Below are 16,305 nucleotides of genomic sequence, written 5' to 3'. Positions count from 1 at the left end.
ATACCGGGACCCTTTTTAAAAAAAAAAAAAATCTTTATTCATTTTTAAACTTTCAATAAGTGTAACATAAGATACAGTTAATTTCTACTTTAACATCACTTCATATATCATCAAATTATTGGGACCCTTTTTAAAAAAAAATATCAATTTTATTATATTTCATCTTGAGTCAGCATTACTTAGGTCTGTACAAATAATCCCAAATAAGAACATCATCCTCCTGCCCCAGTCCCTAAGACATTCTTCAGCCATAACATTCTCAACAATTCAATGCAAACAAACTCATGCAACATGTCTTATTGAACAACTCATTGGTTTCATTCCCCCTTCCCTTGCCCCACTCCTCTTCATTCACCACTTTGCATCACTGTGAGGGTATAACCTTCTATATGCCCATTACTCTGCCAACAGAAATAACAATACCAGATACTTTGTTAATTCAGGGTTTAATCACATATTTTGCTGTTTCTGATTCTCTAACCATTTGATGTAAGGTGTCCAAATTTGCTAGAACTTCTCCATTCTCTCTAACCTTAGAGCTGTAAGAAAGAACCATTGCCACAGGAGGTTGTTCTACTTGTTTCCATGCTAACAAAATTGTTAGCTGTGCTGCAATTACCTCCATTTCAATCAGAATGGATTCTTTCTGGGTTACTGTGCTCAGGGGTGCATTTATTATACACAAAAAAACAAAGGAAGGAGAAAACTCCTATGTAGCAAACCTTGTCCCTCTCCTGCGCTGCACAACACGGGGAACACAACTGTTTTGCTGGACACCGCAAAAGGGCATAAATCTGAAGTATCCTGCCCTGAGTCCATATGAGTGGATTTTTTGCAAAAACGAAGCTTATCAAGGCAAAATATAACTTTAAATTCAAATCGGGAAAAACCAAGATGGCCATCGTAGGTGCAATTTAGAAAGAAAACCAGCCTGGGAAAAGCACAGGAACCCCCATAATGTGGTGATATCAGGGACTAGGGTAATCACCAAACTGCCCAAAAACCATCTTTAAGACTCCCCCTCAAATCATTGTAATAGGCTGTCAGTCACAGGACTCATTGTACTCATTATTATACTGTTGCCCAGTTTGCCAGCTTTCCTAATCTCTGTAAACATTTCTTCGTCTGTCTGCTTATTCTGTCCTGGGGGACAGCAGTACAGCCCTACCTATATATTTCTTCCCTTCAAACATTATATTTCTATCTATGTCATGAAGAATGCTTATTTTTGTTTGATTCAATTCCCTTTTTAACATCTAGTGCAACCCCCCTTCAATTTTATCTACTCCATCATCGCAATATAATTTGTACATTTCTATTTTTATTTCTCCAGTGTTGCAGTACATGCCAAGTTTAACTTCTTGGGGTTTCCAGTTCAATTTTTGTGTACATAATTTTATCTCTAATTTGTTCTCTATTTGGTGAGGATCTGTCAATGTATTAATAATGAAAGGTGGGGAGATTGGATGGGGAAGGGCCCTCCTCCTTTATTTTCTGATCTGGGCCTTAGCATATCTGACACTGGCCCTGACCCTTGTAGTAGCTGGTGGGGATACCCAAGCATCACCAGTTGAGGACCTCCTTTAAAGGCACTCAAAACTCTTTTCTACTAAGCTCTACAGTTAGTGGCAGCATCCTTGAGCTACTGATAACTAAGCATGTGTGGGGTGTTGGCATCTGTGGCTCAGGGACATTGCTGCTACCTGCCAAACTTGGTAAAAGGGAATTTTGGCCACCTTCGGAAGATTTTTGGCCACCTTCGGAAGCTTAGGGAACCTCATTAGCTAAAGTATTTATATTTTGAAGAGGAGCAGAGAAAAATTTGCCCACCCAAAATAGGCTAACTACACTACTGGCTGGGACATGTAATCTGTCCTGTCTGATCTGAAACCAAGAATCCTAAGTATCTCATCCCTAAAGGGGATTTATTATGTTCTATTTAATACAGTGCATGCTGGAAATGAAGAACCACTTTTGATGATGGATACAAGTATAGCCCACTAAATCCCCAAACAAGGTTTGAGGGGAGTTTACATATCAAGAAACTAATTAATTAATCAAGAAATTGAACAAAATTAAACAGTTATATACCAAAAGATCATAAAATAAAAAAACCTCACATATAAAGTTTATAGTAAAAATTTAGAAAAAAAATGTTTTAATATCTTGTAAAACTAAAAATAATTTTAACAAATCTGAATATTCAATGGTAATGTATTCCAACTTTTGACCAGCTGATATTTAAAAGACTTTTTAGAGAAATAACTTCTTTATCCCTTTAAGAATAAGATATTGCAAAGCACGCTTATAAGTTCCTAACATTTGTACAGTAAATATTGGATCAACTGGGTCAATGCCTTCCAATACTTTAAAAGCTAAACAGAATTATTTAAAAACTATTTGTGCTCCAACAGGAAGATCAACAAGCAGAGTGGTCACATGATCAAATTTTGACCTATAAAAGATTATTCTAGCAGCTGTATTTTTAATAAGCTGTATTTGGGTATTACTCACATATACTGTAATGAATTACAATAGTCTAATTGAGACATAGGCCCCCTTTTATCAAGCCATGTTAGAGTTTTTTTTATTGCTGGCCACTGCAGTAAAAGCTCCTACACTCCTATAAGAAGTTGAGTTGTATCATGACAACTTGAGCTGGAATAGTGTCAATATTCAGGTTAAATCAGAACACCTTGGATTTAGCCAACAAACTAATTTTTGTTATGCAGCTATTTATCTTGAGAAATGTAAGATCTATAACCTTACTCACTGGAATAAGTATAAAGATATCATCTGCTTAGGAATATACCTTCATCTGTTTCCAGTATAGCTCCAAATTAGCTCATATAGGTGTTGTAAAGTAATGAAGAACCCTGTGGAACACCACAGGGAGGTTAAAAAAAAAAAAAAAGAAAATTACGTCATCTTTGAACACCGAATAAAGTCTATTAAACCAGTGTATTGCAAACTGTGTGTTATGGCAGATCCCAGTGTGCCACGATACACGTGAGGATCTCGCAGTGAGAGGTACATCCTAGTCAGCTGGCACCTCTCCCTCTCCAGCACCCCCTTCCCACACACAGGCAGTAATAGGAGGCTCAGGGCCATGGCTGGAGAATATCCGCAGATTTCGATGTGATGATGCGCGTGACATCATTGCATCGATGTCCATGCACTTCCAGAAGATGCCCTCCAACCATGGCCCCACATTTAGTGTGCCACGGTTTCAAAACGTTTGTGGTATATTGTATTAAAAACTAACACTGAAATCAAGCTCAGATAAATTGAGAGAGTAACATATTATGATTAACCCTATCAACATGTCAAAATGGCCAACATGTCAAAATGAAGCAATACCATTTCTTTACCCTTAGACAACATATATCGAATTTCAATTGTTAAAGCCAGCAAAAGTGCTTCTATGTTGTAATAATTTCTAAATCCATATTGAGAATCATGGAGTAAATTAAATATTTGTATATACTCAGATAATTAAGAATGCATCACAAACTCTGTGTTTTGTGAAGAAAGGTATATGAGAGCAGTTTGAAAAGTTCAGTAAAAAAACAAGTTAAACAAATATATATTTTTTAAATTCGGCAAAACCTATTTTTCCAATGAGATTGAAAAACCATGAACTTTGGGATGGGTGTCAAAATAATATTTAAACATATAAAAATGACACTTTTCTTCAAGCCCAACAGGGCTACGCTAGAAATCTACAATAAAAGATCCCCCCCCCCCAAACACACCAAAAAATCCTATTATCTCATGGTATCCCTAAATAAGAAAGAGCACATCTTTGGCTTCATTTACATAAAATTGGAGGCAAAATTAATATTAATGATGCTCTGGCATTTATAAATAATTATCAAAGGCAGTTCCAGAAAATTGCTTTTAATATCTATTCATACCATGACAAACTAGTTTTCTTTTTTAGTTTAAGTAGTTTTTTTTTTTTTACAATTTCAGCATCTATTCCCCAAAATATTTTGAACCTACCCTATCCAGGGTTTAATTTGTAGATTAAACGGAAGTGGAACTATGATGACAGAAGGGCTTAATCAGGGCAGGGGCAGAAGCAACAGAAGAGGAACTGGATTATAGAGCAGGGTATTTGTTCTCTGTTCCATTTCAGGCACAGCTTTTCCTTCTTCATTTTGAATGCAAGCTGCCGGGAGCATAACCTTAATGCTCCTCTGGAGTCTGAAATGAAGTAGTGGAACTGCATATTCCAGGCAGGTCCCCCCCACCCCAACATAGGAACCAACTCTGGGGGAGCTTGAGCACCTCCCTCCCCATCAAATATTGAACAAATTCATTGATAGTGTTCAGAAAGGGATAATTTCCAATTAGATTTAGCACCTCCAGTCATTTAGAAAAATTGGATGTTAAGCCCTGACCCTAGTTCCTCAAACCATGTCTTTCGAACAATCATTCCACCATTCTTTCACCCCGAGTTCCTTATAGGCTTTATTTATTTTTATTTATTTATTTATTCAATTTTCTATACCGTTCTCCCAGGGGAGCTCAGAACGGTTTACATGCATTTATTCAGGTACTCGAGCAGTTTTCCCTCTCTGTCCCGGCGGGCTCACACTCTATCTAACATACCTGGGGCAATGGGGGGATTAAGTGACTTGCCCAAGGTCACAAGGAGCAGCGTGGGTTTATTCAGCTGTGCGCCTGCGCAGGCTGTACCAGTTCCTCTTCTTCAGCTCCATTACTTAGTTTACAACATCTGCGTTTCAACACACGTACTGGTAGGTAGAAAGATCCTGCCTCCCTTTCTCCTCTGCCCTGTGCCAGTTTGGTTTGTTTGTTTTTTTTCGACCTAAATGACGATACTATGGAAAGTTTTAAATAACTACTTGGAGAAGGAACTATTCGGTGAATAATAGAAATTTATCCTCAGCTAATTCAGAGCCTGTACTTTATTCGCACACGCAGCCGTCCGATACTTTTCTCGAGCAAAGAGGCCAAAGGGAGGGGCGCCGGAAGCGTGTTCACGTAGAGCGAAGCACCGCCTATTCCCGGGGCAGAAACTACTTGTGTGACGGGTGGCTATTTGCAAGTACAGTACTAAATCGGGTAGTTTATTAAAACATGACTAGTTATAATTTTGGTGTGCTGTGTTTTTGGAAATGTTCATGCAGTCCGTAGAAGGCGGTAGTTCGGCGAGAGGGGCTTGGGAAAAGCAAAGACACTATTGCTTGGCAGGGCAGGATTAATTCTTCGAGGGCAAAGTACACTGGGCCCCCCTGGCCTCATCTTCTTGTCACTCTCTTCCTTTCATCTTCTGTCCTGTTCCTCATCCAGAAATTGTCTGCCTCTCCCTTCCATCTCTTCTTCCCCCCCCCCCTTGGTGTGGCATCCATCATCTTCTCTTCCCTCCTCCAATGGTCTGGCATCTCTCTCCTCTCCCACACCCCCATGGTCGGGCATTTCACTCTCTCCTCTTCCTCCATCAGCATCTGCCCCCTTTCTCTCCCTCCAACCCAATTCCATCCAGGATCCTTCCGCCTTATGTCTCTCTCCTTTCCTTGTACCCCAATTCCATCAGCATCTGCCCCCTTTCTTTCCCTTCAACCCAATTCCATCCAGTATCCTTCCCCTTATGTCTCTCCCCTTCCCCTGCACACCAATTCCATCAGACCCTTTCTCTCCTTCCACCACCCTGCTCCCTTTCTCTTCCTCCACCACCCTTCCATGCTCCTTTCTCCCTCCCCCTCCAAACATTGCAGCTGACGGCTCTGCCCGCTGACGGCAGTGGGTTACCCCCCCCTGGCAACAACCCTCCCCTACGGCAACGGGCCCCCCCCTACTGCAACAGGCCCCCCCTGCAGCAACAGCAACGCGGCCGAATCTATTACAGGAAAGTTCCACGATGACTGCTTCTGAGCAAGTAAGTGACGTTGGAGGGGGATAGACCGGCAGAAGCAGTCATCACGGACCTTCCAGTAACAGATCCAGCCGTGTTGCTGTTGTTGTTTGTTGTTGCTGCGGGGGGGGGGGGGGGCATTGCTGTTTAAAAAAATAGCAAGGTGAGTTGTCCTCCTTCAGCGGGCCCCCTCACAGTTTTGGGCCCTAGGCACATGCCTACTGGGTCTATTGATTAATCTGGCCCTGATGCTTGGTGAAAGAAAATTTTTACCGCAGTCTTTGACTTAAGTTTCAAAGATTCAGCTATATAGTACCTGAGAATTGAAGGATAGCTAATATACTATTCGTATTTAAAAATGGACTCAGAGGGTCATATGAGATCACTGAAGCAAGTTCAGCAAAATGGTAGAAGCTATTCTGAAAAACAAAATTACTTGTCATTTGGAAAAATTAATAGATCCAGAACTATTTTTTTTGGGGTGGGGATGTTGTAAGGAGAGTGTGTACAGTAGTGCTGCCCGATTCAGGAAAAAAATTTTTGATTCAATTCAGCCTATTGAATTGGTTTTTCGATTCGATTTTCCTGCCCAATTTGGTGTTTTTTGTTTTGTTTTTTTCAAACATCCTGGTGGGCCTCTTCATCCCCTTTGCCTTCTCCTAACCACACTGGCGCTGTGGTGTAAACAAAAAAGACTTCCTCTCTCTGTTAAATCCTAGCTCATGTTTGTGGTCTAACACCAGCTCTGGCAGGATACACGTTTCAAATATGACATATTGTACTCACAAAACAGAAAATAAAATTATTTTTTCTACCTTATGGTGTCTGGTCATTATTCAAATTTGTTGGTCCCAGGCTCTGGTTGTCTTCTGATAACTTGCTTGCCAGGGTCTCGTTCTTTCTTCTTTCTCCGTGCTAACCATCTAACTGCCATCTCTGTCCTCCCCTTCCATTTCCCTTCCCTGCCCAGGAGGTCTGGCATCTTTCCTTTTTTTTTTTTTGTCTCCCTCCCCAGATCCACCTTTTCTTAACTACCCTTTCATCCAGCATCTCTCCCTCCTTCACCACCACCCCAGGGTCCACCATCTCTCCCTTTCTTTTCCCAACTACCTTCCTATCCAGTATCTCTATCCCCCCCTCCACACCATCCCTTGTGTCCAACTTCTCTCCCTAAATCCCAATACATAGTAACATAGTAGATGATGGCAGATAAAGACCCGAATGGTCCATCCAGTCTGTCCAACCTGCTTCAATTTAAATTTTTTATTTTTTTCTTCTTAGCTATTTCTGGACAAGAATCCAAAGCTTTACCCGGTACTGTGCTTGGGTTCCAACTGCCGAAATCTCTGTTAAGACTTACTCCAGCCCATCTACACCCTCCCAGCCATTGAAGCCCTCCCCAGCCCATCCTCCACCAAACGGCCATATACAGACATAGACCGTGCAAGTCTGCCCAGTACTGGCCTTAGTTCAATATTTAATATTATTTTCTGATTCTAAATCCTCTGTGTTCATCCCACACTTCTTTGAACTCAGTCACTGTTTTACTCTCCACCACCTGTCTCGGGAACGCATTCCAGGCATCCACTACCCTCTCCGTAAAGTAGAATTTCCTAACATTGCCCCTGAATCTACCACCCCTCAACCTCAAATTATGTCCTCTGGTTTTACCATTTTCCTTTCTCTGGAAAATATTTTGTTCTATGTTAATACTCTTCAAGTATTTGAATGTCTGAATCATATCTCCCCTGTCTCTCCTTTCCTCTAGGGTATACATATTCAGGGCTTCCAGTCTCTCCTCATACGTCTTCTGGCGCAAGCCTCCTATCATTTTCGTCGCCCTCCTCTGGACCGCCTCAAGTCTTCTTACGTCCTTCGCCATACTTTTTGGGTTCCTTTGTTATACTCAAGCACCTCTCTTTATCATATCTTTTGAAACTCCAGGACTTGAAGGATATTCCCAAGCATTGGGCGTAAGACATGGGGCCATTCAGTCTATTGGCAGACATTCCCAGTGGTCAGATTGTACAATATAATATCCCAGGAGCTTTTGCTGACACTGGATATGCCAGCACAATATAATGCTGAATGTTACTGACAGTTGACCTGCCAGTAGCTGTTGTGTGTGTGTGTGTGTGTTGTGTGAGTGTACGAGAGTTAAGTGAAAAGTTTCCAGCCTGACCAAGAAAGGGAGCAAGAGTAGCATCACAGTTCTATGGCTGTCCAATAGATGGTGTTGACAAACATCTATAGCTAGAATTTCAAGTCAGTCGGATGTATAATTTTGTCTTGTCAGCCCTTTGAAGTGAACAACTGCTTCACTTTATAAAAAATGGACAAAATTGATATTGCATTGTAATAAAATTCCTTCATTTGAAGGGAAAATCGACTACTAAAATGAAATTTGAGTTAGATGCAGTGTATGGTGATGTCTTCTTCATTTTCAATGGTGAAAGCATGGGTTGCTGAATTTAAATATGGCCGGATAAGTGTTGTTGATGAATGCTTCAGACATCCTAAAACAGCAACAACCGATGAAATGGTTGATGAAGATCACCAAATCGTTATGGAAGATCACTGATTGACCCTAAACTAGATAGCAGAGGCTGCTGGCATTTCATCAGAACATGTACACACCATCCTGTGCAATTATTTAGACATGAGAAGTTGAGTGTGTGATAGGTGTCGCGTTCGCTAACTATTGACAAAAAACAAGTTTGATTAGAAAGTTTGAAAATGTGTTTTGAGCATTTTAAGCGCAATTAGAATGACCTTTTGTGGAGTTTTGTGACTGTGAATGACACTTGGATTCATCACTATACTCCTGAAACAAAACAACAAGCCAAACAATGGAGTACAAGAGATGAACCGACTCCGAAGAAAGTGAAAATGGCTCCATCATCTGGGAAGGTGGTTGCGACCGTCTTTTGAGATTTCCACGTGATAATTTCATTGACTATGTGGGAAAGAGAAAACCATTAATGGCAAATACTATGCTGGCTTATTACAATATCTAAGCACCAAAATCAAGATGAAATGTCCTCATTTGGATCAAGAAGAAAGTTCTCTTCCACTAGGATAGTGCATCGTCTCACACATTAACAATCCCAATGACAAATTTGCATGAATTGCGGTTTGAATTAATTTGCTTTCCATCTACCATACTCTTTGGATTTGGTCCCGTGTGACTTCTGTTTCCAAACCTGAAAAAATGGCTGTCTGGGAAGAAAATTTCTTTGGATTCTGTAGTCACAGATGCTGCAAACTTTTTTTTTCCAGTTTAGATATTTTGTATTTTACTGAAGGCATGAAAGGTCTGGAAAAATGTTGGAGCAAACAAATATTTTGAGTTAAAAGGAGACTGTTGAAAAATAAATGTAATTTTCCCCCCAAAATGTTGTTTTCTTGATTAGACCAGAAATTTTTCAATTGACCCTCGTATGTCTTATGCCTATGTGCGGGACACACACACAACATACGCACAATAGCTGAATCCATTTTTTTACCTTTTTTATTAAAAAAAAAAAGATTCATATACTTCTTCTCTCCTGCCCGCGATCAGCTGAGCAGACAGGGGAGAAGAGAAGAGCTGCAATCAACTCCTTTCAGTTTTGCCCACTGTTGTTCTACTTTGTTGAGCTGTTCCCATCCAACTAACTCCTCCTTGAGTTATTCTTCCATCTTGACAGTTAGATCTTTTGAAGTCTAGACTAGCGATGGCGAACCTATGGCACGCGAAGGCCTTGCAGCTGGCACGCGCAGGGCCGCCATCAGGGCAGTACTACCAGGGGGTGCACAGGAGAGAGAGCTGAACGGGGACGATGGGGGACTCGCGGGGTTAAATATAACTCGAGCCGCGAGGCTCGTCTTCTACTCCGACTGCCCTGCCGCTCACACAGCCGATCGGAAATCTTCCCCGACGTCAGCGCTAACGTCGGAGGGAGGGCTTAAGCAAAGCCCGCCCTCCGACGTCAGGGCTGAAGTCGGGGAAGATTTCCGATCGGCTATGTGTGCGCGGCGGGACAGGCAGAAAATAGAAGACAAGCCTACGCGGCTCGAGCTACATTTTGCTGAGAAAGTTGCTCAGATGGGCTGGGAGACAAACGGGGAACACAAAAGGGGGAGGGAGTGCGTTTTGGACACAAGGCATGAACTTGGGAGAAAGGAAGGGAGGGAAAGAGATGCTGAGGTGGGGGAGGGAATGGGTTTTTGGACACAGAAGGCATGGACTTGGGAGAGAGGAAGGGAGGGAAAGAGATGCTGAGGTGGGGGAGGGAATGGGTTTTTGGACACAGAAGGCATGGACTTGGGAGAGAGGAAGGGAGGGAAAGAGATGCTGAGGTGGGGGAGGGAATGGGTTTTTGGACACAGAAGGCATGGACTTGGGAGAGAGGAAGGGAGGGAAAGATGCTGAGGTGGGGGAGGGAATGGGTTTTTGGACACAGAAGGCATGGACTTGGGAGAGAGGAAAGGAGGGAAAGATGCTAAGGTGGGGGAGGGAATGGGTTTTTGGACACAGAAGGCATGGACTTGGGAGAGAGGAAGGGAGGGAAAGAGATGCTGAGGTGGGGGAAGGAATGTGTTTTTGGACACAGAAGGCAAGGACTTGGGAGAGAGGAAGGGAGGGAAAGAGATGGTTGTGTACACGGGGAATAGAAGAAAGAAGAATATTTGGTCATAGTTGAGGGAGTGAGGTACAGACAGTGGCATACCAAGATGGGGGTAGGAGCGGTCTGCCCCGGTTTTACGCCCCAAGGGGGTGCACAGCTGGCCACCCTTCAGTGTTCTCCCTAGGCTGGCAAACTGCGTCTCTTTAGCCACTTGAGTGCCACCGCCGCCATTGGGAACAGGCCGGTGCCAAGTTCTCCCTGCTTTTCCCTGTGGGGCCGACCAACTCTCGCCACCCGCGTCAATTCTGATGTCGGAGAGGACGTTCTGGGCCAGCCAATCGCTGCCTGGCTGGCCCAGAACGTCCTCCGATGTTAGAATTGACGTCGAGTGGCGAGAGTTGGTCGGCCCCGTGGGGAAGAGAAGCAGGGCGAACTCGGCGCCGGCCTGTTCCCGATAGCGGCAGTAGCAGCCTATTCCCCAGTGGCGGTGGCAGCATTTTCCCAATGGTGGTGGCATAGGGGAGGGCAATTAGAAAGAAAGAAAGGGGGGACAGGGAGCCAAAAAAAAAAAAAAGAAAGAGGGCTGGATGAAACAAAGAAAAATGGGGCACGGAGAGAGAGAGAAAGACAGACATACAGAATGAAAGGGGGTATGGAGAGAGAGAAAAAGAAAGAAGGGGGCAGGGTGAAACAAAGAAAAAGTTTGGGGAGGGAATGAGGTCTGGAGGAGAGGAAGCATACAGGAGGCTGAAAAAAAGGGAAGAAATATTGGATGCACAGTCAGAAGAATAAAGTGCAACCAGAGACTGATGAAATTACCAAAGGTAGGAAAATGATTTTATTTTTAATTTAGTGATCAAAATGTGTCCGTTTTGAGAATTTATATATGCTGTCTATATTTTGCACTATGACCCCCTTTTACTAAACCGCAATAGCATTTTTTAGCGCAGGGAGCCTATGAGCTTCAAGAGCAGCGTGGGGCATTCAGCGCAGGTCCCTGTGCTAAAAACCGCTATCGCGGTTTAGTAAAAAGGGAGGGGGAATATTTGTCTATTTTTGTATAGTTGTTACTGAGGTGACATTGCATAAAGTCATCTGCCTTGACCTCTTTGAAAACCCGCGGAATATAAATGATAATTAACATTTTCTCTGCGTACAGCGTGCTTTGTGTTTTTAAAATTTTATTGTTGGTAGATCATTTTGACTTGGCCATAAAGGTAAGGGGGAGGGAGGGGAGCTGCTGAAAGAGTCTACCTTGACGTGGTTGCAGGCTTACAAATCTTTTGGTCAAAGAGTGCGGCGACAGAGAAAAGTATGTGTGTATTCGGCCCATGAATGAAATCATTAAAACATTATAAATTGCCAATAAATTGAAATGAAAACCAAAGGATTGTGAATCAAATTGATTCTCTGACAATACAAAGATTCCAACCTTTAAAAATGATGTTACATAGTTCAGGCAACTTTATAAAGAGTTTTTAGATACTAAAATCTTGTTATTAAGGTTTAATTGACGTGCTGGCACTTTGAGGAAATTCTTTGGTTTTGTGCGGCAGTTTGGGCACTCGGGCTCAAAAAGGTTAGCCATCACTGGTCTAGACCATTGTCTTGAATAAGTCCTTTCCTCCTGCATCATAATATGGAACCACGCCATTCTATGATCACTAGATGCCAAATGATTGCCACCGTGACATCAGAAACACTTTCCCCATTTGTAAGCACCAGGTCCAGAATAGTTCTATCCTGCATGAGTTTCATTACTAACTGCTGGAAATTTGAAAATTCCATACTTTTTGTTGACATGGTTCAATCGATGATATGAAACAATGTCAAAACAGCATTGTGATTCTGCAGATTGGCACTTTGCAAAATAAAATAACTCTTTTCAGCTACAGTGGTAAAATAATCCTCGGAATTTAGGAAATTGGTTGGGCTGAGAACTTTTCAGCACCCTCTTTTATTACATGTCTTACATTTCTGAGTTATTAACGACCTTGGGGCATTTCTTACCCATCCCCAGCGAGTTTAACTTAAAGCCCTCTTCTGTATATTAGTCAGTCTGTTAGGAAAGATGATTTATCCCTTCTTTGATAGATGGACACCATTTCTGCTCAGTGGCTCTTGGAAAATCATCCCACGAGCTAAAAAAACCAAAGCGTTCACGTTGACACCATCCACACAGCCACACATAGATGCAACTTTCCTCATTTGTCCTTCACCTATGACAAGAAGGATCAAAGCAAGCACTGCCTGTGCACCGAACTGCTTCATCCTTTGTCCTAGAGCCATTAAGTCACTTTTGATATGTTCAGTGAGATGTCTAGCCATATCATTTGTGCCAACATGGATGAGCAGCATAGGATAATAGTCCTTAGGCTTGGTGAGTCTCAGCAAGCTTTCTGCTGCATCTCAAATCTTCGCACCAATTTTAGACCAGAAATAAGATTGCTCTCTGTTAAAAAGTAATAAGTGACTTGGTGACTTCTTTAAGCTTTCAAGCAATACTAATGCTGCTGTGTGAATAGGGTTAGGTCTGTATACAGTCCACCTAAAGAGTGTAACTCGTTTTCCTATTATGGAGTGGGGATAAGAAGAAAAGCCTAGGTTAGGGTGATAATCAAGTTCTGTAAGGGAAGACAGATATCAGGTCTCCTATGAAAGATATATGAACTAAATTTATTTATTTAAAATTTTATATACCATACATTACTTATACGGTTTACATAATAACAGGCATATAATGTTAAATAAAACATATTTCAAACATTACAAATCACCATACTTTAAAAAGCAGTCAGCAGGAATCAATCACTTGGCTATTTTGCATGGGGTTTTACTAATGTGCATGGGTTGGATCGGATCAGATAGGAGATTGATAGGGCAGCAGTTTAGTGAATCGGGTCTGGAAACGATCGCAAAATCAGTAAAACTGGTTTTGTGACTGTTGGTACAAAATCGGAAGGTTTAGTGAATCTAGCTCTTTCTATCTCAAAGTAATCCCTTACTGTAAATCAAAAGGCAGGGGCAATGTCCATGTGCTGTGATCAGCCATGGGTGGACTCAACACATTATGGGCCCACTTATTCCTGCCTCCTTACTGCCGTCTTCCAACTTAAAGACACACGGGGAGCAAGGTGGAAAGGTCTAGGAGGAGTTCACATCCTGTCTTAGGACCGGCACAAAAAAGTGTACTATTCACTTATTATTTAGTTACTGCATTTGGACACTAAAGTTTTGTGCTAGGAAGCAGTGTGTTAAGCAGTAATGCATGGCTCTAATACTGACTTATTGCATTGGCCCTTCTGTGATTTTCTGATGTAAACAGGGTACAAAGCCAGCAGCTATTTAACTGTTGTTGGGATTATGTCACTTTTTCATATACCGTACTGTGATAGAATTGATCACTCACCATATGGTTTTGTGTTTGTTTATTCTAGGCCTTTTTTTAAAGTGGGCGGAGTGGAGGTCTGCTGCTGTAGTTGTAATGGGAATCATTCAAAGAGCTGTACTGCATTCACGGCCTGGTATGTATGTGTCAATAAAACCCCAAATACTCTGTGAGGCTAAAATTAAGTACTCGGCTTTGTGAAAAACAGACAGCTAGCTTTAGGGCCTTGAGACTCAATTGTCAGAATTTAAATTTATAGTATTACTCGCTTTTTTAACTTTAGTTGCCTAGCACCAGAAATCAGTGAACATTACGTCTTACTGTATTTTATTCCCATGACCTGAACCCTCCTTTGGTCTTGTCTACTCTTTATGCACCTACTTTGAGAGGCCTAGTAAGAATAGAAACTTAACCTTAGGAACTTGGTGAAAAATTTAAATTTTGCTAGATCTAGAGCTAGGTCTTTTTGAATATTGTGATTGTGTTAAGAGAGAGGGCTAGTAGTAATAGTTGGAATGACATTCTGCTTCTAGAAAAATTTGCCTAAGGTATAATAAGGAAGTGTTTTTGGATTGATTTAATTGTACAACATGCTTGAATTCTACCTCTCTCTCCATTTCCCCAACCCATGGATCCAGCTTTTCTTCTCATCTTTTCCTGCCATTCTCCTGTGGTCTGGCATCTCTTTCCCTTCCCCCCCTTCTATACTGCCATTTTGAAGTCCAGCATCTCCCTACCTTTCCCTACATTTCCCATGGTCTACCACAGGGGTCTCCAGCATGTGGCCCCTGGAGACCGAGCCAACTTTCATTTTTGGTTCACTCCACTGGAAGTGAAAGTGTATAATGAGTACAAAAACAGAGCATTTGTTTGCTCTGCAATTATTCTCTGCGGCTCGTTTGGAACTCACAGCTCACTGGAAAGGCATGCTGCTGCTGGACATGCAGAGAGTGCTTGCTCGGTTGGACTATTTATACCTTATGTCCAAGTTGACTGCCATTAGACATCATACTCTGCACCATTATCATAAAATGTGGGATTCTTATTTGAAATGGCATGGATTCCTGGGGAACATGGTGGTATAGTGGGGGCAATTTTATTTCTATATGTAACACCCACCTGCTAGCACTAACTGAAACCTGGATCTGCCCTGAATCTTAAAATCAACAAACTATTCTCAATATTAGATAACCTAACCTACATGAAGAAGATCACAAATGGTGACAACCCCTCTATTCCAACAGTCCCAGAACTAGCCAACTATTTTAAAACAAAGATCCAGGGGTCACGTGATGCAGTGCTAGTGTGCAGATTTGTCTACTCTGTGCTCTTGACCTCCGACCCTTATTTTGTTTTATTTTAAGGGAGTTTTTATGCAGATTGTGTTTTCATCACACTGCTACTGTGGGAACGCCTGCTGTTATATCCCTGGGAGTTCCATATTTGTATTATGTCGGTACAAGCTTCGAGAATAGAAAAAGACAAATCGAAGCACATGGAGGCCAAAATGGTGTCACGGGAGTTGATGGAGCCCTCTGTAAGCTCAGCTTGGTTCTCTGAGATTGTAACCAAAGTAAAGAATGCCATGTACTCTTCTTTGGATAAAAGCCTGCAAACCATTTCGGACAAACTTGAAGTAATGATTGGAATCTCTTACAAGATAATTTTCTGTCTGTTGCCAGAGAATTTTGGATTTGGAAGATAATATGATGCACCTTACCTCGCAGACTACTGACCTTTAAGCTCAAGAGCATGCATTGGAATCCAAGCTTGATGATCTGGAAAATCGCTCCAGGAGTGAAAACCTGCGTATGGTGGGGATCCCAGAGACTATTACAAACTCTGAACTGCGTGGCTTCTTGGAAACCTGGTTGGTGGACTCTGGCCTTACAGACGCAACAGAGCCGCTTCACATAGAGAGGGCCCATAGGCTAGGCCCGAGTTGCAAGCAGGCATGGAAGTCTCATGTAGTTATCTTCAAATTATTGAATTATGTCCACAAAATGGACGTTCTCAAGGCTATACGGACTCGAAGACCTCTCACTTGTGACAACAAAACGGTGTTGTGCTTCCAGGACTATTCCACACATTTTTTTTCTACTATGGAAAGCTTATGCATCTATCTGTGCTGAACTTTACAACAAACCTGTTGCTCTCTTATATCCAGCAAAACTGAAGATCTTCTATGATGGCACGAGCCATTTTTTCAACTCGCTGGATGTGGCTAAACTTTTCTTGCAACAAATGGCGTACCTTCTACATCTGCTATATGAGCAGCTACAGTCTGGACATTGGCTTTTCACTCTGCGATTCTTCCAGGGATGATGATCTTGGCAGGTTTGGGATGGTGTGTGTGGGGGAATGTGTGAATGAGACTGGATGTGTATATAGGGGGTGGGTTGAGAACTCTGCTTGATGTAACC

At 42.1% G+C, this 16,305-nt stretch overlaps 1 protein-coding gene across 7 annotated transcripts in view; it reads left to right on the top strand.

The window, feature by feature from the left end:
- Nucleotides 1-4,656: 4,656 nt before the first annotated feature.
- PTGR2 (prostaglandin reductase 2) overlaps nt 4,657-16,305 on the top strand; it is a 62,733-nt gene continuing 51,084 nt past the window's right edge. The window contains exons 1-2 of one of the 7 annotated variants that reach the window (XM_033953122.1): nt 4,657-4,766; nt 13,932-14,018. In XM_033953122.1, coding sequence (XP_033809013.1) covers nt 13,979-14,018 — 40 coding nt within the window. In that variant the 5' untranslated portion in view covers nt 4,657-4,766; nt 13,932-13,978. The other 6 variants (XM_033953120.1, XM_033953121.1, XM_033953118.1 and 3 more) reach the window with 6 other exon arrangements.

Source organism: Geotrypetes seraphini, chromosome 7 (genome assembly GCF_902459505.1).
Source record: "Geotrypetes seraphini chromosome 7, aGeoSer1.1, whole genome shotgun sequence".
Taxonomy (NCBI): Eukaryota; Metazoa; Chordata; class Amphibia; order Gymnophiona; family Dermophiidae; genus Geotrypetes; species Geotrypetes seraphini.
This window is presented reverse-complemented; position numbering and strand designations above follow the sequence as displayed.